The following is a 24,763-nucleotide window of genomic DNA, read 5'->3' on the forward strand; positions in this document are numbered from 1 at the left end:
CTTTTGTCCATGGGACCAGGACCAGTGTGCCTCCCTCCCCATCCCATCCTGAACCCTAAAGGAGGAGAAGGAAGCCAGTTGGAGCTGCAGGTGTGGCGTTTATTCAGGGTATGCCAGGGCTTGAGGGGGGCTGAGGGTCAGCAGAGGGGGATGAAGAAGACACAGCAGACGTCGCTCTTCAGCACCCAGGGGCTGGGGCTCAGCTGTCACTCCTTGTGCTAAGGGGAAAGGAATGGCTGAGTGAGCTGCATTGCATGCCCACCCCACCCTCCGCAGAGGGCAGGGTGCTGATCCACATCTGCCACTCACCTTGGGGCCCAGGGCATCCCGGGTCCGTGCCCGCAGCTTGTTGGCCTGGGTTTCTGCCATGTCTGCCCGCTCCTCTGCATCATCCAACTCGTGCTGGGCCTTGCGATACTTGGCCAGGTTAGTGTTGGCCTGCTGTTCCTGTGGGCACAGCAGGGCCTCAGTTTACCCTTTGGTAACTAAGATGGTCATTCTTGTCCCTGCCCATGCCCAGAAGGGGGCTGGCTTCTGGCTCTTCAACTCTGCTCCTAATACCACTGCCTGTGGCCATTCCCCTCCTCGCCAGCACACACGGCTGGAAAGAGGAGGTTGAGACACTTCGTTCCAGAGGTGACCCTGTGCCAGACCTGACCCAGCAGAAGATGTCCCCTGTCCCAGCAATAGGAAGACGCATGAGGTCCATTCAGATACACAGAGCCAGGTCTAGCCTCTTTCCACTGGGGCAGTGGGATCCCTGAGCTGGGAGGATAGAGCTGCTTCCATTTTGGGGGATCCCTGCATACACGAAAAGTCAATGCTGGCGAAACCACAGCCCAGAGATGGAGGGGGGCTGACTGCTGGCCACCTGCCCTGGGACCCTGGGTTGCTGGAACCAGCAGCTGAAGTTGGGTTACCACAGGAATCTTGACCAAGACTTGGTCCCAGATGCACAGACCCCACTGCTCACCGCCTCCTCAAACTGTCGCTTGTAGCTCTTGACCTTGCTCTGCAGCTTGTCTACCAGGTCCTGCATGCGAGCCAGGTTCTTCCTGTCCTCTTCAGCCTAAGCAGCAAAGGGGACTCAGATCTGGCCTGGAGGTGGCCACCCCTCGAGGTGGACCCCTTTACCTACCTGGTACGCAAGCTCCTTGACCCGACGTTCATGTTTCCGCACCCCTTTGAGGGCCTCTGCGTGCTGCTTCTGCTCTGTGTCCAGCTCAGCCTCCAGCTCCCGCACCTGTGGGCAGCAGGGGATTGGGCCTGATGCCCCAAGCCTGCCCTCACGCTGGCCTGGCCTGCCCAGGGGAGGGGCTGGGAGGGCCGCACGCACCTTGGCCTCCAGCTTCTGCACCTGTTTCTTCCCACCACGGAGGGCAGCTTGTTCTGCTTCCTCAAGCCGAGCCTGCAGCTCCCGAGCTGTCTGCTCCAGGGTCTTCTTCATGCGGTCCAGGTGTGCACTCGTGTCCTGCTCCTTCTTCAGCTCCTCGGCCATCATGGCCGCCTGTGGGGGAGGAGGTGGTGTCGTCAGGAGGTGACCAGTCCCTGTGGAAATCCCTTTGGGCTCAGCCCTGGGTCCCCCACAGCCCCGGCCCAGCCTCACATCAGTGATAGCCTTTTTGGCCTTCTCCTCGGCCTCCCGCCTCTCCTGGGCAGCCTCCTCCACCTCCCCGCTCAGCTGGGCCAAATCCACCTCTAGCTTCTTTTTCTGGTTCAGGAGGCCTGTGTTCTGGGAGGAAGTAGAGCCTCTCAGCTGACCAGCAGGCCTCCACCCCACGCACCCATGTATCCCGTGTCCCCACCTGCGAATGCAGAAGGTTGAGGCGCTCAGTGGCCTCCAACAGCTCCTGTTCTGCCAGCCGCCGGCTGCGCTCCCCCTGCTCCAGGGCAGCACGCAGCTCCTCCAGCTCCGCCACCAGCAGTGCAGCCCTGCGCTCCAGGGCCTGCGCCTGCTCCCGGAACTCAGCCACCAGCCGCTGCTCCTCATCCCGCCCCGCCTGCTCCTCCTTGAGCTGGGCCTGCAGCAGCCGCATGGCTGCCTGTGCCTCCATGGCCTGCCGGGTGGCATGGCCCAGCTGCAGCTCCAGATCATTGAGATCACCCTCCATCTTCTTCTTGAGCCGCAGGGCCTCGTTTCGGGCCCGTGTCTCTGCATCCAGGGAGGCCTGCAGGGACTCCACTGCCCGCTGGTGGTTGCGCCTGTGGGAGGAAGGGGAGGCCTTGGCCTTCGGGAAGGGGGTGGGCACGGACATACCTTCCATTACAAATACCCAGAGGATGCTGGAGCCATGAACTCAGGAATAAGTGTCCCATCCCTCCTGGTTTAAAGCCCCTTGCCTTGCCCAGTCAGAGCAAGTTTATGGGCAACAAGAGTGAAGCTCAGGAGCAGACACTCACGGACTGGCTGTACCCCCACTTGGCTGGGCATATCCTTTAACCTCTCTGAGATTCACCTCTAAGACTTGGCCAGTAATCCCTAGCTGAGAAAGTACTCGGAGGAAAAACCGGATGTAGGGGCTTAGCAAACACTGGTGGCCTTCTTTCCTCACAGGTGGTTGGAGTGGGAGGAGCTGTTATCCCAGGAGGAGGGGTGAACTCTTGGGTTGGCCCCAGTCCTCGTACCTGAGGTTAGTGCCCTCCTCATCTTTCTCTGCCAACTTCCGGTCCACTTCAGCCTTGACCTGGGATAGCTCCAGCTGGATCCGGAGAGTCTTGGTCTCCTCCAGCTCCAGAGCCCCCTAGGGACACAGTTGGCAATATGGTAGTGGGGGCTGGGAGCATGTGTGAAGGGAAGGGGGAGGCCAGGGGATTAGGGGGCCAATGTCTGTCCCACCCCTGCGGCCAGCCCCTGACCTCAGCCTCCTCCAGTGCAGCCTGGAGCTCGCTCTTCTCCCCTTCCAGCGCCTTCTTGGTTTTCTCCAGCTCCTGGATGCTCTTCCCACTGAGGCTGACGTGATCTGTGAGGTCACTGATCTCCTCTGTAGAATGGACAGGCACTAAGTGGCCTGCCCCATGGCTCGTGCCCCAGCCCAGGTCACCTGGTTCACACCTAATTCCAGGGTGATCCCACTAATTTTAGGCAAGCTCCTCGAGCCCCTGTGTGACTGATTCTAAAGTGGCTCCAGACCCCAAGGCGACCTCTGACCCAGAGCAGCTCCCTGGCCCTGGGGCAGGCCATACCCTGCAGGTTCTTGTTCTCCCGCTTGAGCGTCTCCAGGGCCTCGAGAGCCTCCTCGTGGCTGTGCCGCAGCCGGAAGAGCTCCGTGCCCAGGCTGCGGGCCCCCCTCTGGGCCTCCTCCAGCTCCCGCTGTGTCTCCTCTTCCTGCCGCCGCCGCTCCTCAAGGGCCCGCTCCAAGTGCCGCTGCTTCTTGTCCAGTGCGGCCGCTGCTGAGGTCGCCCGCTCCAGCTCCAGGGTCACATCCTCCGACTCCGTCTGCAGTCGCAGCTTGGCCTTCTCCAGCGACGAGCATTTGGCATGCGCAGCCTCTACACCCTCCTCTGCTTCCTGCAGCCGCAGGGCCAGCTTCTTTCTGTTCACAGGATCAGACAGGGTAGGGACCCCAACAGGGCTCAGGGGAAATCCAATTTGTATCAAAAACATTAGCACAGGGCTCGGCAAACTTTTTCTGTCAAGGGCCAGACCTTAAATATTCCAGGCTTTGCAGGCCATATAGTGTCTGTCACATCTACTCAATTCTGCCAGGACAGTGTCAAATCAGCCACAATACGTAAATAAACAAGGGTGGCTATATTCCAGTAAAACCTATTTACAAAAAAAAAGGTGGTGGTGGCAGGCTAGACTTGGCCCATAGGCCGCAGTTGCTGACCCCTGTGCTATCCCTAGAGCCTTTCCAATTGACTGCTCTCATTTCGTACAACAGCTGTAGACAGCGGGCGAGGGGTGGATGGGAAGGAACCTGCATAGACTAAGGACTGAGCGGGCAGAATCATCTGATTGGAAAAGGGCAATACCAGTGAACTGCGACATCGTTATCTGTGTTTCTGACTGGGGGAGATTCCGAGCACTGAAACTTAAGGACTTTCCTAGACCCTTGGACAATCAGGACCATCTCAGGAAAGAAGCCATTTTACATTATCCATATTGTACGTGAGAAAGAGTAAAAGTTTCTCATTGGCAGAAAATAGGGTATAGGTGGGACAGTGCAGATTTGAGAGGAAGGAGACCATTCCAGGGTTCTTCCTCCAATGGCAGGCACATCCTTGTTTTCTGAAGGGTTTGGTTTCCTGGCAGAAAGGCCTCCTGGAAGGGGGATGAGGCCTCAGAGGTGCAGGCGTCACCTCACATAGAGATGGCCGGGCAGGCACTCACTTGGCCTCCTCCAGCTCCTCGGTCCTCTGGATGGCGTCGGCCTCATACTTGCTCCTCCACTGGGCCACCTCAGCATTGGCCTTGGACAGCAGCCGCTGCAGCTCGGCCTGGGCCTCGGCCTCCTCCTCGTGCTGCTCCCGCAGTAGCTCACAGTCATGCCGCAAAGCCTGCACGGCGTGGGCCAGCGCACTCTTGGCCTACAGGGACACCACAACCTCAGCATCGGGCCAGCGGCCCTGCTGCCCACCCGCCCACTCTATGGTAGCCCGTATCCAGCCCACCTTGTTCTCCTCCTCCAGCTGCCTCCGTAGCTCCTCCAGGCTCTGAGTGGCAGAGGTCTTCCCACGGCTCAGCTGGCTAATCAGAGACTCCTTCTCCTCGAGCAGGCGGCTCAGCTCCCCTGCAGGCCAAAGGGCGAGAGAGCAGGTCAGGCAGGCTAGGGGCAACAGCAAGGTCGCGGTATGGCCCAACCGAGTCCCTGGGCCCTCACCATTCTCTGTTTGCAGCCGCCCGCGCTGGGTGCTTGCGTCTACCAGCTGCCGCTGCAGCTCCTCCACCTTAATCTTGGCCTCACTTAGCTGATCCTCATAAGTCCGGCACAGCTTCTCTGCATTGGCCTGGGACCCAGGGTCAGGTGTCAAGACAAGTTCATGAATCAGAGGGCAGGATGCGGGGCTGTCACTCGGAGACTGGGATCTGGGGTGAGGAGCTAGAAGGCTAGATACAGGCCCAGAAATCAAAGAGACTGGAGCTCCAGGTTCAGGGTCAGGGATTCTACTGCTGGGCTCATAGCTTAACAGGTGGGCATCAAGAGTAAGAGGGCTGGACTATCCCAAGGCCACTGGCTCAGGGAATAGGATACTAGAGTTTGGAGTCAGTTCAAGACTGAGGACAGTGGTCAGAGGTCAGCTGTCAGGAATGGGTGGTACAAAGGTCAAGGCTAGATACTAGAGAGGTCAGGTCATGAAGAGTCGGGAAGGATCATGTTTAGGTCAACAAAGGAATGGGGTCAGATCAGGGGTCAAGAGCTGGGTCAAGGTTCAAGACTGGAATTGGATGCTGGGTCAGAAATGATCTGGAGTCAGGAAACAGGGTTTAGAAGTCAGGGAATAGGGTTTAGGAGTCAGGCTTTGAGGTCAGGACTGGTGTTGGGGCTGGGTGCCAGTATAATGGGTCAGGATCAGGTTCAGAGTCAGGACTGTGTGGGATCAGGATTAGGGATCAGGGGTGGTCAGAAGTCAGAGATTGGGGTCAGCTGCTAGAGTCAGGATGGGCATGGGTCAAAGTTAGGGATCAGGATTGGATGCTGGAGTCAGGGCTGATATAGGGTCAGGGGTCAGAGGTCCAGGTCTGGAAGGAGGCAGATACCTTGCCACGGGCCAGAGTCTCCACATTGGCACCCAGATCATCCACCTCCATGCGGAGCTCGCTCTTTTCCTTTTCCAGCTTCTGTCGCACACGCTGCAGACTGTCCACCTGCTCGCCCAGCTCAGCAGCACTCTCTGCCTGCTTGCGCCGCAGGGCAGCCACTGTGGCCTCGTGCCGCAGTGCCGCCTCCTCCAGTTCCCGCCGCAGCCGCCCCAGCTCTGCCTCGCGCTTGCGGCAACCCTCACGCTGCCCCGCGGATGCGCCGCCAGCCTCCTCCAGCCGCTCACTCAGCTCCTCCAGCTCCCGGGCTGCCTCTGCTCGCTGCTTCTCCACACGGGCCCGAGCCGCCCGCTCTGCCTCCAGCTCCTCTTCCAGCTCCTCTGCCCGAGCCTGGGACGGGCGGATGGGCAGATGGGTGGGCAGCCGTTCCCCTCCGTGGGCCTCTGACCCTGGTCCCTGCCCCACTCTGGGCCCCCCACACACCTGCAGCTCCTTGATCTTCTTCTGCAGCTGGGCCCCAAGGAGCTGCTCGTCCTCCACCCGCAGGTTCAGCTGACTCAACTCAGAGTCCTTCCTTGGGGTGGCAGGGTAGGCATGAGCCTGTGGCCCACCAGGTCCTAACTGCCTGAGGCCCCCAAGGTAAGCCCCCAACCCACCCAAGCACACCTTCCCTGAGGCACTCTGGGCCCCTTGGTCCAGGGAGGGCAGGACACTACCCTTTGCACGCTAGTGACTGACCCCACATCTCCCACCCCCACAGCCTCTGCAGCAACATGAAACTTCATTAGAGCCCAAGAAAGAGAATCAGGGTGCAGGCTCAGGAGCCCCCCATGTCTACTGCCCACTCCCATGCCTACTTCTTGAGCTTCTCCTCCAGCTGCTGCTTGTCCTGGGCAGTGTCTGTCACCGCCTCCTGTGTCAGCTTCAGGTCACCCTCCAACTTGCGCTTGGCCCGCTCGGCATCCATGCGCAGCTTCTTCTCCTGCTCCAGGGAGCACTCCAGCTGTGGGGCAGGGCAGGGGGGCTCAGCAGGGTCCAGGTCAGCCAATGCCCAGTGGGGCCTGCCCCACCCCACAGCCCTCAGTGTAGCCCTGACTCACGTCCTCCACCTGCTGCTCCAGCCTGAGCTTGGCCTTGGCCAACGCACTCACACGGTCCTCCTCGGTCTGCAGGTCGCCCAGGGCCTGCTGGTGAGCCTCCTGCAAGGCCTTCTTCTCTTTGGTCAGCCGGGCCACTGACTCATCCAGTGTGGCCATCTCCTCTGTCAGGTTCTTCACCTGTGCCAGGGCCAGGGGTCACCACGGGGATGTCCCTTCCCACACTCTGGTCTGACAAGCCACCAGGCTCCAGTCAACCCCTTCCAGCTATGGGACCTTCAACTAGTAGTTGAGGCTAGTTACATCACTGAATCCTCACCCCTGCCCCCAATGAGGTAAGTGCTTCTATTTAACCCCATTTGACAGATGAGGAAATTGAGGCCCACATAAAACTGTGACCTGCCCCAGGCCACACAGCTGGGGCCTGGCAAAGCCTGCAGGAGGACCTGTAGCAGCCTGGCCCCAAAGCAGCCCCAGGTCAGGCCTTTTCCCATAGCTGGCCCAGCTTATACCTTGTTCTCAGTGGCCTGCTTCTCCTTCTCAGCTTTGGCCAGTGTCAGCTCCAGGTCATCAATGTCCTTCTTGAGCTCTGTGCACTCATCTTCCAGCTTGCGCCGGCGGGCGGCCAGGTCGGCATTCACCTCCTCCTCATCCTCCAGCCGCTCATTCATTTCCTTCACCTTTGCCTCCAGCTGCACCTTGGACTTGATCAGCAAGTGGCAACGCTCCTCCGCATCTGCCAGGTTGTCCTGCTCCTGGAGGAGGATACGGGGGATGGGGCAGAGTCAAGGCAGGGTCAGGTAACCCTGCTGGAGGACCCAGGCTGGGCCCTGAGAGGACAGTTCATTTGTTTGTCCATACTCGGCTGGGCTCTGGGGACCAAGAAATGCGATGACCTGCTCTTGGACCTGAAGGAACTCAGGTGTGGAGGGACAGGCAGTAACTCAGTGGGGTGAGGGCTACAGTAGAGGAATGGACAGGGCAGTAGTGGCACCATCAAGAAGGGAATGTTAGACAGGGTGGGGGCAACGCAGACTGAGGCCCCAAAAAGGGGCTCTGGGAGAGAAGCTAATACCAGTTCTGCCTGAGCTGGGCTAGGCCTGCTGGGGGTGGGGCTCAGGAGCAGTAGGCATGCTGAGCCCCTCATGGCTGTAGGAGGGCTCCCGATGGCCTTCTCTAGGGGGACTCCGGTACTCTCTCCTATCGTTTCATCACTGCCTGGCTGCATAGCCAGCTAGTGAGTTTTGTGACCACAGGACCATCTCTGTCTTCCCGCCAATGTATCCAGAGCTAGCATGGGGCTTGGCACACAGCTAATACTCAAAAGTATTTGCTGAAAGGAGAATGGCTTTGTGGACTTGGGGAGGTTCTGGACTCTGATTATTACTGTTCCCATAAGCCTCAATCAGGGAAAGAAGCATGGGTGTGTTTTAGGGACGGCAAGGACAGTAGAGCTGGGGAGATGGGGCTTCCCTCTGCAGCTTTGGCAGGAAGCCAAGGTTGTGTAGGAGGTGACAACATGAGGATATGAGTGGGGAGGATGGAAACATGGAGGCTGGGCAGGGACAGGAGCCCACAGGCCTTGTCTCCAATGGCAAGAAGCCCCCCATGGCACCCAGAATAGGAAGAATGCTCTAGAGTACACCAGGCCCACCCCAGCCGTGGGTCTGATTGTGGTGTTTCCTCGGAGCAGCCTGGGGCATCCTGAGGTACCAGGGCACCACCCCCTTTCCCCCACTCACTGCCTGCAGCTGCAGGGCCAGGTCATTCTTTTCCTGGGTGACACTGACATGTGTCTCCTCCAGCTCCCGGCGCTTAGCCTCAGCAGCGGCCAGCGCCCCTCGCAGTCCCCGCAGCTCTGCGCGCAGGGCAGCCAGCTCCTCCTCGACCTGTGCTGAGCGCAGCAGTGGCTTCATCTTGAAAAACAGCTTCATCCATGACCAATTTTTGACGGCATTGAAGGCACGGATGTTCCACTGGATGGTGAACAGGGCGTCCCTGGGGAAGGGCGGCCATGGGTTGCCAAGCAGGCTCAGGGCTGCTGCTTTCATGGAATAGTCTGGTGTCCTGAGCGCCCGCCCGGGCTGGGCACTGCACTAGGCACTCTGTGTGCAGAATCTCACTGAACCCTGAAGTAGGCCTCATGCCCCGTGTCCTAGGTGAGGTTAGGGGAGTGGCCCGAGGTCACACAGCTAGGAGATGGTGGGGGTCTGCCTCCAGAGTGGAGCCCTGAGTGTCCTGGCGGCCTCCTCAAAGTGTCCTGGCGGCCTCCTCAAGTGTCCTGAAGACACAGGCAGTGGTTCGACCTGCAGGCTCTGTAGTCAGACTACCTGGGCTCACACCCCAGCCCCAGCCCTCGCAGCTATGAATCTCTGACTCAGACCCCCCATCTACAGAATGGAGATAATCACAGCACCTACCTCTTGGGACTGCTGTACATTAACCAAGATAATGCAAATACAGTATCCTGCCCAGAGGCTGGATCTTAACGAGTACTTAGAAAGCACTGGATACTGTTATTACTACTCTGGGCCATAGTCCCGGATGGCCTCGAGAGGACAGGCAAGTACTCTCACCCCAATCTTTGAGGCAAGGAAATGGAGGCTAGGGGCTGGGAGGACACAGAACAAAAGAACCTTGTCCCTTCAGACACCCTAACCAGCCACGGGGGATAATCAGACCCATGGGCCAGTGTGACAGGGTTTGGAGAGCCTGGTGCTCTGGAGTCAAGGACAGTGGCCGCACCCCTCCCCTGTAGTGCCCCCCCACAGACCTGCCTCCAAGCAGGCGCTGGTACTCCAGGCGCATGAGGAAGCCCCGGCTCCGCGCCTGCAGCAGTGTCAGGACCTTGGCCAGACGCTGGTCGCGAAGCTCCTCCAAGGTGCCCAGCAGTCCAGCCTTGAAGAACACCTGGAGGGGAGGGCGGGAAGTTGGTCAGGTGTGACCTCGGACCCTGGCATGACCTTGACCCACATGGGACCCCAATCGCCAGCTTAGACCCTGTCCAGTGTGACCCCTATACCCAATGTCAGCCCTAACTCTAGTGTGCCCTGACCTTGGTGTGGCCAAACTGGTACTGGGCGTGGTCAAGGTCCAGCGAGCCCAGCAGCTTCTCTGTGGCCTTCCTGCTGTCCATGAAGGTGTCATCGGGGATGGCGCTGGGGTTCAGGATGCGGTACCTGGGAGGGCAGGGAAGGGCTGGTGAGGAGAGAGCTGGGGTGGGGGTCACAGGCTTACTGAGAATGGGGAAGCCCAGGACTGAGGAGGTGGCATGGAGGTGAGATCACTGCTGGGCTCTGACAGTCTCCAGAGGGCATCACCTGCACAGGTCAGGGGCGTCACAGTGCTGGGGCATTGGGCATACGCTGCTTAAAACTCTGAATCGGGTTTAAATGCATTCAGTAGTCAAGTTCTTTAAGAGACCGCAGTTTTTACAAAAGGCATGTAGTACTTTTATAATAAAAAAGGTAAAAAAGATAAAGAAGGTAGTATAGCATACTCTCTATATATATGTATATATATAGCATATATACCAGGCCACAAACTACAAAAATATTTGAGAATTCTAATAAAAAACAGCAGGGATTCCCAGCTCTTCCATCTCGAACATGGACTCACCCACACACGTGCGTGGATAAGGCTGGCTGTGGCCACACTGTGAAGGTAAAACCCTAGAAACACAAAAGGCCCCTCCCTAGAGGACTAATTAAATAAAGCAGGGTGCAAAAGACTACGAGATATTTTATAGCATAAAAAATTGATGAAGATGCAGATTTATGCATGTTGATAAGAACAATCTCCAAGACAGACTGCTATGTGAAAAAACAAAGTCCAGAACCATATATGCGTGTGTGTCTATTAGCCTATGTTTACATGTATTTGTATGGACGTACATCTATAACGGCCTGTGTGAATGACCACAGGAACTATGGATGCTTATAGCCTGACAGAATCAAACCTATAAAGGGAAGGGGGAAGGAGCTAACAGAGTGACTGGGCATTCACTGTGTACAAGGCATTATATAAAGTTTAAAACCAAAAATCCACTGCCATCAAGTCGATTCCAACTCATAGCGACCCTATAGGACAGAGTGGAAATGCCCATAAGGTTTCTAAGGCTGTAAATCTTTACAGAAGCAGACTGCCACATCTTTCTCCTGTGGAGCGGCCGGTGGATTCGAACTGCTAACCTTTCAGTTAGCAGCCAAGTGCTTAACCACTGCACCACCAGCAGAACTGCCCCATAGGGTTTCCAAGGAGCAGCTGGTAGATTTGAACTGCCAACCTCTTGGTTAGAGCAATGACTGCACCACCAGGGCTCTAAACCAATACGAGTGGTATCCTTAAACAAGAAGAGGAGAAAAGACACAGAGCCAAACAGACAGAGGGAAAATGGCCATGTGAAGGGGGAGGCAGAGACTGGAGTTACGCTGCCACAAGCCAAGAAACATCTGGGCAACCAGAAGCTGAAAGAGAGTAGGGAGGCTCTTCTAGAGCCTTCAGAGAGAGCATGGCCCTGCTAATACCCTGAATTCAGACTTCTAGCTTCCAGAATTGAGAGAATAAATTCCTATTGTTATAAGCTATTCAGTCTGTGGTCATTTGTTTGCCCCACAGGGTTTCCAAGGCCGTAATCTTTATGGAAGCAGATTGCCACATCTTTTCCCACCCCACAGAGCAGCTGGTGGGTTCCAACCACTGACCTTTTGGTTAGCAGCCAAGCACTTTAACCACTGTGCCACCAATACACCCCCCACCCCCAAAAAAAAGCCCTGCAGTCCTCCCAGTCTTCACATCTCAGTAAATCTACCACTAACTTCCCAGTTGCTCAGGCCACAAACCTGGGAGTCACCTTTGTCTTTTCTCTCACTCCGTATCCAACTCATCAGCGAGGCCTGCTGGCTCCACCTCCAATCTTTACCACAAATCTGTTCACATCTCTCACCCCTCACTTCTCAGTCTAAGCCATCTCTCACTGGAACACCTATCTATCCTCCTCACCACTTCCCCCTCACTGACTGGAACCTACGGCTGTCTGTTTGGCTCCAAAGCGTGTGCCCTTCCTACCACCTCAGGCTGCTGCTGCCACCTGGAGTGGAGGGCAAGGGGGGAGGTGGCTGTCCTGGGCCAAGCTGGCGAAGAAGCCAGGCACTGACCGCTGCCGGAAGTCGGTGTAGAGCAGCCGGTTTGGGAATCCTTGGCGGCATATCCGGATACCCTCCAGGACCCCATTGCAGCGTAGCTGATGTAGCACCAAGAAGGCATCAATGACCCCTGGACATGGTGGGGGTTAAAGGAGAAGGTTAGGGGTCAATGGACACACCTTCACACCCCAGAGAAAGAAAAACAGTCCAGACATGGGGCTTACTGGGAGGCTGACCAGACCCTGAGAGCGGGGAAGACACAGCTTCCTAGTCTCTGCCCCATTACCTTCCCTCCAACGTTTCCCCACTCCCAGCAGTCCAGCCCTGGGGTGACTACCTGGGGTCTTGTTCTCGTTGGGAACTATGCAACGGACAAAGTGGGGTTGTGTGGCCCGCAGATTGGTCATCAGCTTGTTGAGGTTCTCCTGGGAGTGGGAAAAAGGGGGGAGAAGGTACAAAAGGGACAGAGAACCAGAATTGGACAAAGCAGTAGGTCAGAACCACTAAGGACTGGTGTGCAAGGTACCTAACTGTGCCTCTGCACTTTTGTTCCTTTTACTCTTGATCCTTATGACTTTTTGCCCTCTTCTGCTTGACTGGGTTCCTATCACCATCACCAAAGTCTTCACTCCCCCACCAAATCCATCCCTCCTGGAAGCCCCAGGGCTCCCATCCCTTGCCCTCAAGCCCTGCCCAGGCAGCATGGGGACGGGAAGCAGCACAGACTTGCTGTGATGTTCACGTGAGAGGAGTTAAACATCACTGCAAGTCTTAACGGCTACCCGCCCAGGGTGCAGGGGACAGAGCAGGGAGTGAAGGATGGACTGGAGGTTGCAAGGGTGAGGGCCCGCACAGGGGCCCAGAATGGGCCTCACCTTGTGCAGCTGGGATACCGTCTGGAATGATGCTGCCTTCTTACGCTTCTCTTTCACCCCAGACTTAGGGGGCTCGGCTAGTAGAGACAGGGGAACCGGTCACTCCAGGGACATGACTCTGTAAGCCCTGTACCAGAATGGCGATCGTGGGCCCCAGTACTCACTGGAGCAGGAGCCTGCATAGTTCTCATAGAGTGTAGCCAAGAGCCTGTTCTGTGACTTTTGGAAGATGGGGACAACTGTCTCATTCAGTGGGTCCTTGTTTTTCTCCAGCCAGCCCACGATGCTGTATGGCACCTGGCAGGGACAAGACAAGTGCTGAGCCAAGGTGAGAGAACTAGGGGAAGAAGGGAGGAGAGTGGTCGATAGCGGGGTTCCAACAGGCACCTACCACGCCCGCGTAGTGGACCACCTCAAAGTGAGCCTGGTACTTGCGCTTCTTATCAGGCCGCGGCTGCTGGAAATTGGGTGACTTCCCGGCATGGTTGTCATAGAGCTTGGCCCGGAAGCTCGCATCTGAGGCCTTGGGAAACATGCACTCCTCCTCCAGGATGGAAAGGATGCCCAGTGGCTGGGGACAGGGGACAAGATTGAAGGGCATGCAGGAGCCTTGCGGCCTCCATCAACAGGCCACCCTGGTGGAGCCTGACCCCCATTCCTCAAAGTCCCGCCCTCTGGGAGCCTTTCCAGACCCCCTACACCTCAGCCATCTCCTGAGGGATGAAGACCCAGGATCCAGTCTTATAGGAGAGAAGGTAGGTTTGCGGCTTGGCTTCCAATCCCCTTCTGCATGACTCACAGCACTGAGGTGCCCTCTTGGCTTATGAGAAGCATGCAAACTCAGACTGGCATCTCAGTGCCCATTCTCACCCCTACACCCCTGGTCCCAAACACAAATACATGCTGCAGGCAAAAAAAAAAAAAACTGAGTCCAAATCTTGGCTTCCTCGCTTATTAGCTGTGGGGCCTTTAGATCTCTCTAAGCCCCAACGTCCTAACCTGCAAAATGGGAAAATGAGTACCTTCAATGCTGATGTCTTATAACAGCAAAAAGCTGTCAACCAACTAAATGGCCAATGCTAGGAAGTTACAGAAATGCATTGTATGCAAAGCATCTGCCTTCCTCAACAGCATTCAGAACATGTTTTCAAAGAAAAAGTAGGATATGAGATGAGTCTGTGTCTATAAAAGGAAAATGGACGCCCAGAATAAAGAATTTGCAGGAAATTAACCAAAATGCTAAGGAGCCATGGTGGCGCAGTAGTTAGGTGGTTAAGTTCAGCTGCTAACTGAAAGGTAGGCAGTTGGAACCCACCATCCGCTCAATGGGACAAAGATATGGCAGTTTGCTTCCGTAAAGACTATGGCCTTGGAAACCCCATGGGGCAGTTCTACTCTGTCCTATAGGGTCACTATGCGTCGGAATCGACCTGATGGCAATCCGTTAACCAAAATGCTGAGATACAGGCCGTGGTAGAAAGGAGATAAAACTTTTTTTTTCCCCTTTACTTCAGATTTTCCAAATTTTCTTTCTTCCATTCTTTGTATAACGAGGAAATATATTTAATGTTGTTTCACAATCAAATAAGCAAACACACCCTGCCCTGCTCCCAGGGCAGTTCTGAGGACCCAATGAAATTGTGGCTGCAAAAGGGTCTTGTTACCTGCAAAACTGTGCACATCCAGGAGGGGTGTGGTAGCAGTACTGGGACGCAAACCCACACACTTGCAATGCTCACACCCTCACTGACACTCAGTCTCCAACACACCTCTTCACACACATGCACAGGTACCCCTCATGGACACACGGTCACAACCACACTCACATACACAAATTCAGTTCACTACACAATGGTGCACTTACATGCACATTCACGCATGCTTGCTCACACACAGCACTCATTCCCCCGACTCACTACACACACCTCCATGTATACACCTACACATCTCCACTCATCGCAGTGACCTTGCCCCGGGCCCCACCTTCTCGATGAGGTCAATGCAAGGCTGCAGGTCAAGGCCGAAGTCGATGAAGACCCAGTCGATACCCTCCCGCTTGTACTCCTCTTGCTCCAGCACAAACATGTGCTGGTTGAAGAACTGCTGCAGCTTCTCATTGGTGAAGTTGATACACAGCTGTTCAAAGCTGTTAAACTGCAGTAAGGAGGTGTGGGCTCAGCAGGAACATGTGTATGAGTCCACCAGGGCCCCCATCCACCCTGGGTCCTCCACCTTGGACATAACAAAACCTGAGGTTGTGGGTTTCTCTCACCTCAAAGATCTCAAAACCAGCGATGTCCAGGACCCCGATGAAGAACTGCCGGGGCAGCTTTGTGTCCAGCGTCTGGTTGATCCTCGACACCAACCACCGGAACAGCCGGTCATAGGTGGCCTTGGCCAGAGCCCCCACGGCAAACACCACCTGGAAGCACAGGAAAGCTGGGCTGTGCCTCCAGCAAGGAGAGGACCCTTTCCCATTGCCCCCATGTTGGTCCTGGCCTGCAAGCAGCTCACCTGCTCCACACTCTGGCCCTTGGTAACATACTCGTTCCCCACCCGAACCCGGGGATGCAGAAGGCCTTTGAGGAGGTCCCCACTGCTGACGCCCATCAGGTAGGCAGCCTTGTCAGCACCTGGCAGGGCACACAGGTGGGGTAAGGAAGAAGGAGGCTAAGAACGTGGGCACTTGGGAGTGCTACTGGCCTCAGCCTGGTGTTAGGAGATGGAGTTTCAGAGGGGTCAAGTTCAAGGCTCGCAAACTGTAAGCCTCAGGATGCTGAGGGTCTGGAGTTGAAGAATCAAGGGTTACAATCAGGGCCAGGTAAAACTCAGGTCAAAGGTTGCGGATAAGGGTTAGGGTTCACGGTCATGGACAGGACACTGGGATAAAAGTCAAGGTGACAGCCAGGTCAGGCCAGGGTCTCTCACTCTCGGTGCCGTCAGCCTCAGCCTGCTCCTCTCGTTGCTTCTGCTTGAACTTCATGTTGCCAAAGTGCAGGAGGGCGCCCACGATCTTGTAGCAGGCACACTTCTCATCCGTGCTGAAGCCCAGGATGCCCATGGCATGCTGTGGCGAGGAGTTCCAAGAAGTCAGGACACCTCCAGGGTTCAGCCACCCTGAATCCCCAGCCAGCTTCACCTGTCCCCACACTTAGGCAGCCTTGCTCTGCCCCCTCCCACCACACTCCGTACGTCAGTGGCAATGAGCTCCTCCCCATCATCCATGTTATCCACCGTGATGACACCCTGGCTGCAGAAGTGGTAGTCGTAGGGGTTCATGGACAGCAGCAGCATGTCTGGGGACACAGGGTGGACAAGGGATGGTCAGGCTGTGTTCAGCCAGTCATTTTTCTCCCCTAATGCCAAGATGGTGGGTCCTCAGGGCTCCAGCTCAGCAGGAGAGTCTGAGGCCCTCCCAGGACGTCTTCTGGAGTCTGAGTTTCTCATCCCCCCACCCCATCCATCCGTGGCCCCTCACCCTGCAGCTCTGGCTTCTTCCCTGAGAGGATCTGGTAGTAGACATGGTAGCCACGCTCGCCAGGCAGCTGGAAGATCACCCGCGACTTCTCCAGGAGATCTAGGAGAAGGGGAGGTACAGGTCTACGTGGATAACCTCAACAGGGGTGAGGGCCTGGGGAGGAGCTGTTGGTGAGGGGCAGGGGTATGTAGAGGTACTGTGTCAGTATGTGTTGGGAAGGGTGTCTTGCCATTGGTGTGTGTCCCTGTGTGGGAATGTGTCTGTGTGTTGCAGTGTGTACCTGTGGATATATTTATTTGTGTGCGTGCGTGCATGTGTTGGTGAATGTGTCTCCGGCCAGATGCGTCACTGGGTGTCTACGTGTGAATGTCTATGTGTGTAGGTTTTGTTTGCTCATTTATCCGAGTATGTTTTTGTTCTTTCATCCACGAAACGTGCTCCTTCCTCGAGAGCAGTGCTGGTGTGGATCAGTCAGTGTACGCACGTGGGCCGGAGCCTCTGTGAGTTCTGTATATGGGTTAGGTATGAATGATGATGTATCGCTGCCCTGTCACCATATGCCAGGGCTCATCTGGCAAGATCTATCAATCTGGCCATGCATCCCAAGGTGGCAAGTGGCCAGTGTGGGTATCTCTCTGTGGGTGTGGCCCACTTTGGTATAGCTTTGGTATCTGTGCAGCTGAGCTGGGTCAGGCAGGGTGGGCATCAGTACCAGAAAAGTGTTCAGGGAAGACTTCCTGGAATAGGGGGCCTGTAAGGATGGGGAAACTATGTGTAAAGATGAGTCTGGAGAAGCAGGTACAGAGGCCAGTCCTGCCCTATCTGGGCCAGAGAAAGGACTGGGATGGGGGTAAGGGCCCAATCATGAGGGCCTCACTGGGTCTCCATCTTAAGGGAGATGGGATCTAGAGAAGGTTTTTAAGCAGGGACAGGATGTGGTCAGATTAGTATCTGGGAAAAAATGGCTCTGGCTTGGAGGAAGGTCAGATAGAGTGGAGGCTGGGAGACCACAAGGAGGCTAGGACAATGTTCCAGGTGAGAGGTGAGGTGGCCTGAGCTGGGCAGTGGTCAGAGGATAGAGAGAAGTGCCCAGAAAAGGCAGCCAAAAAGACTCGATGATGGATGGATTCAGACCTAGCCCTCTGTGGCCCCCTCCAGGATTCCCCTCCCCCACCCTCTTCTACCCTCTCCCAGACTCACAGCTGTCAATATCAGCGGATGCCAGCTTCCCGGAGGGACCAAAGTGAATGCGGATGAACTTGCCCTGTGTACAGAGGGGCAGCCCTCAGCCAGGGGGCCCAGCCGAAGGCTCCCACCACCTTGTACCCCCCCTGCTCTGTCCCACCCACCTCTCCCACGACCACCGTGACAACTCACAAAGCGGGAGGAATTGTCATTCCGCAGGGTCTTGGCATTACCAAAAGCCTCCATGGCGGGGTTAGCCTCAATGATTTGATCCTCGAGGGTGCCCTGGGGGGCGTAAGGGGTCAGTCAGCCTGGTGCTCACTGACCTTGAGAGTAGCCCATGAGCCCTGGTATCACCCCATCTGAGACAACCTCTGGTTGTGAAGGTGAGAGGGGGTCCCTAGGGGCTCATAATTGCCTGATGTACTCACATTGGCTCCACACTTACCCCAGTCTTTGTTGCCAGAAATTGCTGGGGGAAGAAGGTAGACAAAGTTAGAGGGTCTGAGGCCTCATGGGGTGGGGGGAGTGGGATGGCAGAGGTTAGCAGGATGGTGAAGGTTAGTCACCCCAACATGTAGCCCTTCCCCCTCCCCCCACAGCCTGACCCTCTTGGACTGTTGGGAGGAGAAATGCTAGAAAGTGGAGAAAGCATGGCCCTGGTCAGGGGTTTCAGGCAGGGGCTAAGTATGCGGGTCTCCTATACCGAGCCCTTCCCCTCCCCCAACTCCGTCTCTGACCTCTTTAGTATCCCTTCATTTTCCACACTCCATGAAGTGGCCTCTGCCCCAGGCCCTAGGAGCTTCCTGACTAAAATTTACAGAGCCCAGCTTAAATGCCCCCTCCTCTAGGAAGGCTTCCATGATGCTCTGAGGCTGGAAGAGCCCTCTTCGCATTCTGAATCTTCCTATACCTAACCTCCCTCTATGATAGCACAATTCTCCTTTCTATTGTGATTAGGTGTGTCTTTGTTGTACAATTGTACACCTACTATTATTCAAAACGGCCCTGCCAGGTGCATATTACTGAACCTGACTTACAAGTGAGGGAACTAAGACTCAGAGCAGGAAGGTGATTTGCTTAAAGCCACACAGTAAGTTAGTGGCAGAGGGGGCACTAAGCCCAGGCTTCCTGCCTTCTGCCATACCCTCTCCATGTCTCATAGAGAATGACCTATTGAACTGAGGGGGATCTCCTCTCTCCCACTCCCTAGCCACATCCTTTATCTTCCCTCCATTTCTTTTTCCTTCTCTTTTCTACCCTAGATCCCACGAGCCTAGGGAGCATGGGAGAGAAAGGAAGGAATGGATTCTGGAGTGAACAGACATGCCACCAGGGGAATTTGTGGTCATTTACTGAACTCCAGGGAGCTCAAGACTTACAAATCCTCCCAGGGATATAGCTGGGTGGAGGGAGGCAGGAAAGAAATGGCAGGAGCCCACTCCTCCGAATCCCACTCCACACACTCGCATGCAGCGCTTTTGAACAGGGCTCTTTCTGGCCCATTTGGCTAGATTTGGGGTGGGGTGAGAGTATTGATAAGGCTTTTAAGTTCCAGCATCCACAGCACCTGTGGGCCGGCCTGTCCCTCCATTTCCCTTGCCTGACCCTCTCCCCTGGACTCTACAATCCAGGGCTCCTCCCTTCTGCCCAGGTGTCCCCAGCCCTTTCTAGCTATGTCCCTGACAGCTCTGGCCTCTCCCAGCCATCTATTCCTGTCACTGGACCAAGTCCCAACTTTCTGCAATGTCACCGGAGACATTTTGGGGTTTTGGAAAACGGGGTGGGAAGGGGAGGGAGGAAGGAGTATCAAAAAGTCAACAGCAAAAACAAAACAAAATGACAAAAACAGCAACCACAACAACAAAAAACCGAAACTGAAATAAAAATCAAAAACCAAGAAAATCAAACGGGAAAACAGAAAAAAGGAAAAGAAAAAGGGAAAAAAAAAAAAAAGCCCCAGAATAAAGCAAGGCTCAACAGGGCCAGGAGTAGGGGCTGTGAGGGAGGAGTCCTTGGGCATCTGGGAAGAAAAGGCAGGCCATTTGGGGGTCAATAGGTGGGTAGGGGGCAGACGAGGGGCATCCAGAGAGCTCTGAACAGACAACCCTGGGGTTAGAAATAGAATGTCAGATCTTGAAGGCAAAAAAACCTAGTCCCCCAGTTGTTTCTGAAATATCCAAAACCGTAAAGCAATCACGGGGCACAGAAGTGCGCCCCCCATCCCTGGCTGTTGAGAATGCCAAATCCCTGTGGCTCTGGCTAAACTCTGTGTATAAACCTGCTTGTTCTGATTGGCAGCAGGTAACCGTGTCTCTGGTACATGAAACGCAAGAAAAAGATCACTTGTTAGTAAAAGCAGCCTATTTGGTAAACTCTTTCATAAGAAGGTCCTGATGGAAGAGGAAAATTACACAAGTTTAGGAAGAATGAGGTGGTCCCACCCCTCTGTGTACAGGTGGGAACGCTGCGGCAGGCCCAGAGCAGGGTCATGCAGCATGTCAGGGGTGGTCCTGCAGCATGTCAGGGGTGGCCAGTCTCTCTGGTCAAGCCTTGCTCAGGCCAGAGTCCCCCACGAGGGTGGGAGGCTCAGGCAGGGCTGGGGGCTCTGGAAAGTCAGATTTTTAAAAAGAGATGAAAAAACAAAAAAAAAAAAGGAGGAGAAGAAAAGAAAAACAGTGGGAAGGAGCAGGGAGCGGCGCCCGCATGGGCAAGTCTTACGGCCTTCTTGCCCGGCCCGTCTCCCAGGGCAGCGACGACGGCAAAGTACTGAATGACCCGCTTGGTGTTAACCGTCTTACCGGCCCCCGACTCTCCGCTTGGACGACACAAACATGAGTCACCAATGCCCATCTGGCCACTCTAATTCCCCATCCCCAACGCCCCACCCCTCAAACAGGGGCTCCCTGCCCACCCACCCCCACCCCCACAGCTCCCAACTCAAGGAACCCAACTCAAAACCCCCATGAGATGGATCAGCCCTCAGGGGTGCTCAGTTGTTTCCAACCATTCCTGTGAGGTGGTGACACTGTTACTGAGCACTGACTGGGTGCCAGGCCCTGAGCCAAGTGCTGTACCTGTATCAGTTCATCTACTCCTGGAAAAATCCTGTAATGCAGGCTCGGCTACCACCCCCATTTAATGAATATGGAAACGGGGCTCGGAGAAGTTATTTGACTATCCCTACTGAGTGCCAGGCACGTATATTAATTTCATGACTCCTTATAACTCTGCATGGTAGGTAGGCAGGTAGGAGGGTTCCATTTTTACTGATGAGGCTCAGAGGTCCAAGGGCACACAGCAGAAGTGGAGGTGTGAGCACCTGGACCCAGGTCTGTCTGGCTTCAAAAGCCCTTACTCTTAACCACCAGGCTGCACTGTACATGTGTGCACACACACTCATACAATGTCCGTTTTGGCCTGGATGAAGCTGGACATGAACCTGACATAAAAATTCTACTGCTTTCCCATGGGGGCAAAGAGAGCATCATTATCCAGATTCAGAAATAAGGAGATGGTGAGAAGGAGGAAAGAGAAAGGAACCCACCCCCTGCCCCTTGAGTGAGAATAGGAACTCCCAAGGGATCGGGGTGAGAAGAGATTCTGGGCCTGCGGAGAGGGGGCATGGGGGCTGGAGATCAGTCTGGTGTTTGGGCAAATCTTCCCTACCCACTACCGATGTATCTGCCCAGACCAGAGCAGAGAAAATGCTCAGGCCTAATTTAGCTTCAGTTCCAGGTGGAAAAAGCCCTATCCTAAACACTTTGGATTCTGACTCTGGGAAATAATTCTGGTTCCACCCTCTTCCTGCTAGATGGCCAGCATTTCCCACCCCACCCCTAGTGCCCCACACTCACGTGATCAGCATGGACTGGTTCTCTCGGTCTGGAAGAAGGGGGAGGAGAGAGAGAAGCCAAGGTGAGGGACTAGCCACAGGTAGAACACCTCAGGTATCCATGGCACTGGGGCTGCCCAGCCACCCCTCCGCCCCTCCCTCCTCCCTGGCCAGAAACGGAAAGGACCAGGTGGGACCAGACTGGAGGCTAGCTCCCACCTGGAGAGACAGAAAGGCTGTGCTAGTGTCCAGCAGTATGATAACGAGGGCCAGGTCCTCCCCACCCACCACACCCAAGGCAGTGCAAGTGAAAGGAAGGGGGGCCTTTACAGAGGCCTCTCTGGAGGAGGGGTAAGGGTCTTAGATATGGGACGGGTCAAGGCGGTCCTTACTGCGCAGCATGTCATTGTAGGCATAATCTGCCACCGCATATATGTGGGGCGGGGCCTCCGAGCGGCGCTTGCCTTTGTAAGCAGCAACCACTGGGGCCGTGTAGATCGGGAGCCATTTGTAGGGGTTGATGGTGACACAGAAAAGACCTGAATACGTCTGAGGAGAGACAGTATAGTTGGGTTGTCAGGGGTCAATTTCCTATCTCAAGTCCCCAGCCCTCAGAACCCGGTGACACCTGGGATATTCCCCCAAGGAGCCACTTACCATGCCATGCCACACCCTCTGTGGCTGTCCTAGTCCCAACACAACCCTTACTCCAGCCGTCAGCCCTCAGCCCCACCTCCACAGGGCTATAGCTGAGCCTCTAGCCCTGCCCTCCCCCCTGCTACAGTCCCTCCCCTATACCCCATTGCTACACCTCCAGTCCCACTTCCAGCCCCGTCTGCTCAGAGCCCCGCCCCGCCCATGGCCCTTCCTGGGCTGCGGCTCACATAGATCATCCAGCGTGCGTAGCGCTGGCGCAGGTTGTGCAGCACGGCTGCCTCATTGAGGTGCGTCATCATGGCCATGTCCTCGAGTAAGTCGAAGCGAGGTGGGTTCATGGGCTGTACCTCGGCTTCACGCACTGTCAGCACCTGTCAAGGAGGCCGTGTCGCACTGGGGGTTGGGGAGGGTCCAAGTGACCTCCCACCCCCCACATTCCCAGACCCCCTTCACTCAGAGCTGGACCCTGCTGACCAGGAGGTGAGCCCCCTAGAACAGAGGGGCTAATTCCGGAAAAATGGGGAGCCGAACCTTCTGGTCTTTGGTCTCCACGGTGACTTTGCCACCCGTAGTCTCTGACTTGACCTCGGCCTCCACGTAGGCATTGTGTTCATCTGGCACCCAGACCCGCTTCTTTGCTGGATTCAGGTGGGGAGCATTGGAGTTTTGAGAGGGACTGAGGTATTTCCAGGGGTTGGGAGCCCAGCTCAGGTTCCCAAGCTGTGTCTATAGGTCTGTACCCCTCCCAGAGTCTCTCTGCCAGGACTCAGGAGTCCCACTGAAGATCCCTCCAGACCCAGGCTCCTGGAGAGCTGGGGTCTGAAGAGAGCTCCTCCAACTATCTCCTCATTTCACGGCTGGGGTAACAGGACCAGATTGGTTCCCGGTTCAGCCATACCTGCTGTGTGACCTCAGAAAAATCTCTCATTCTCTCTGGGCTTCTCTCCTCAAATGCAAAACATTGCAAGGACCTCGTGAAGTACCATATGGAGTGGCCCCAAATATCATGCACATAATTCTAAGGGGGATTCTGCTTCCCACCTTTCACTGAACACTCAAACCCAGGTCTCCCTCTGTGTCCTGTGCTCCTTCCCACCTGGCCAGTGGCCCCAGAGCTTTGAGGAACCCATATTTCATGGAGGTTAAAAGCATGGACTCGGGCTATAGACCACCAGGTTCTATTTCCTGCTCTGCTACTTATTAGCCAAGCGCCTTGATCAGGACCAGCTACATCATTTGCAGGCCCCAGTGCAAAATGAAAATGCTAGTTCTCTTGTTAAAAAAATTATGAACATTTTCAAGATGACGATAGCAGAGTATTAAATCAAGCACAAGGCCTTCTGAGCATGGGGCCCTGTGCAACTGCAGAGGCTGCAGGCCCATGAAGCCAGACCTGGCCATGGCCCCCACCTCCCCAGGTTGTTGCCAGGATTAAATGAGATGATGCCTGGAAAGTCATCTGCTTTGGGCCTGGCACACAATAAGCACTGGATACACATTACCTATTGTTATTATTGTTCTGTGAGCAAACCTGTCATAAATAGTAGTCTTTAACTGTGCAAAGTGCTAAAAATAACCCTAGCACAGGTTTTGTAAACACATGGAGACAGCCAGCAGACACACTGATCACCCTTCTCTCAGAGGTCTCAGGCTCCAGTCTGAGTAAGTTCTCACCCTTTGAAGCCCCAGGGAGCAGGTGGTATTATCCCCATTTTGCAGAGGAGCAAACCGACGCTTGCTCAGAGACACACAGTGATGTATAAAGAGTCCCTGGGATTTCAGCCTCAGGGCCCCAGACCCTGGGGGCAAGGTCCAGGGCCAAAGCTGTCATGCCAGAGTGCCCCTTCAACTCTGAGCTCAGCGCCACCCCTCTTGATCTACGTCCATAAAGGCTTCTCTGTTGCTTGCTCCCTCCACCTCAGCCTTCACTTACCATCCCGTGCAACACTGTGCACCTTCATCATCTCCGAGTAGTTGTGGCGGAGGTAGCGGGCAGACTCCCCAAGTTCACTCATGTCCATCATGGCAGTGGCACCAAGAGCTGGAGTACAAGGGGCTAGAAATCTTGGAGGTTCAAGGTGGTCTAAGGCAGCAGGCACTGGAAGATGGCAGAGTGACGAGGAACTTTGGGACCAGGGACCCCAAACTGGGCATGTTCCCCCAACCTACAAGGCCTAATGATAGGTGATTCCTTGGAGCTACCCACCTCAGCCTTCCTGGGTAAACCCCCAACAGACACCCTCAAACACCAGAGCATCCTCTCCCAGAGGTATAGAGAGACTCGTGCCCACCCGCCTGCCTGCCTGCCCAGCCTGGATCACTCACCTCAGCACCACCGTGAGGGCTGGAAGCTGTGCAACCCCTTTTATTGCCACTGTCAAGGTCAGCGGAGGAGAGCTATGTCAGCAATCTCCACGTGTCACAGCCCCCCCAGCCTGGCAACAGGACACAAAAGGCAAATTCCCTTTTATCTCCACCAGCACAGCCCCTGGGCTATTTTTACCTCCCATTGTCAGGGGATCACAAAGACACTCTACCAAGAGACAGGGACGCTGGGATTCAGAGACGAATAGGCAGGGACTAGGCAGTGAGAGATTTTGGAAGTTTGAAGAGCTCAGAGGCAGAAACTGAGTCACAGAGATTCTGATACACCCAGAAAAAGGCCCACACCTCCAGAAACAGAATAAGGAGACTCAGAGAAGGAGAACCACAGAATGCTTTCTGGGACCATTTGGTCCAATTCTCCTTATACAGCCCAAAGCACTGACTAAGTCTCACAGATAAACAGTGG

General features: G+C 55.4%; 1 protein-coding gene across 1 annotated transcript; it reads right to left on the reverse strand.

Annotated features, from left to right (window-relative positions):
* Nucleotides 1-206: 206 nt before the first annotated feature.
* MYH7B (myosin heavy chain 7B) lies at nucleotides 207-24,011 on the reverse strand. The gene is given in 40 exon segments (XM_023742330.1): nucleotides 207-218; nucleotides 310-447; nucleotides 974-1,069; nucleotides 1,139-1,243; nucleotides 1,337-1,507; nucleotides 1,607-1,732; nucleotides 1,806-2,202; nucleotides 2,626-2,741; nucleotides 2,857-2,981; nucleotides 3,184-3,533; nucleotides 4,334-4,530; nucleotides 4,615-4,733; nucleotides 4,824-4,950; nucleotides 5,702-6,091; nucleotides 6,185-6,275; nucleotides 6,559-6,704; nucleotides 6,802-6,978; nucleotides 7,311-7,553; nucleotides 8,541-8,796; nucleotides 9,572-9,708; nucleotides 9,854-9,977; nucleotides 11,955-12,072; nucleotides 12,280-12,367; nucleotides 12,818-12,894; nucleotides 12,982-13,114; nucleotides 13,209-13,388; nucleotides 14,801-14,971; nucleotides 15,090-15,239; nucleotides 15,332-15,450; nucleotides 15,746-15,884; nucleotides 16,010-16,113; nucleotides 16,296-16,394; nucleotides 17,496-17,559; nucleotides 17,673-17,801; nucleotides 20,202-20,298; nucleotides 21,338-21,365; nucleotides 21,708-21,864; nucleotides 22,200-22,343; nucleotides 22,504-22,610; nucleotides 23,906-24,011. Coding segments are annotated over 40 exon segments (5,838 nt in total). The 5' UTR covers nucleotides 23,997-24,011.
* Nucleotides 24,012-24,763: the final 752 nt, after the last annotated feature.

The sequence above is a fragment of the Trichechus manatus genome, unplaced genomic scaffold, assembly GCF_000243295.1.
Source record: "Trichechus manatus latirostris isolate Lorelei unplaced genomic scaffold, TriManLat1.0 scaffold00008, whole genome shotgun sequence".
NCBI lineage: Eukaryota > Metazoa > Chordata > Mammalia > Sirenia > Trichechidae > Trichechus > Trichechus manatus.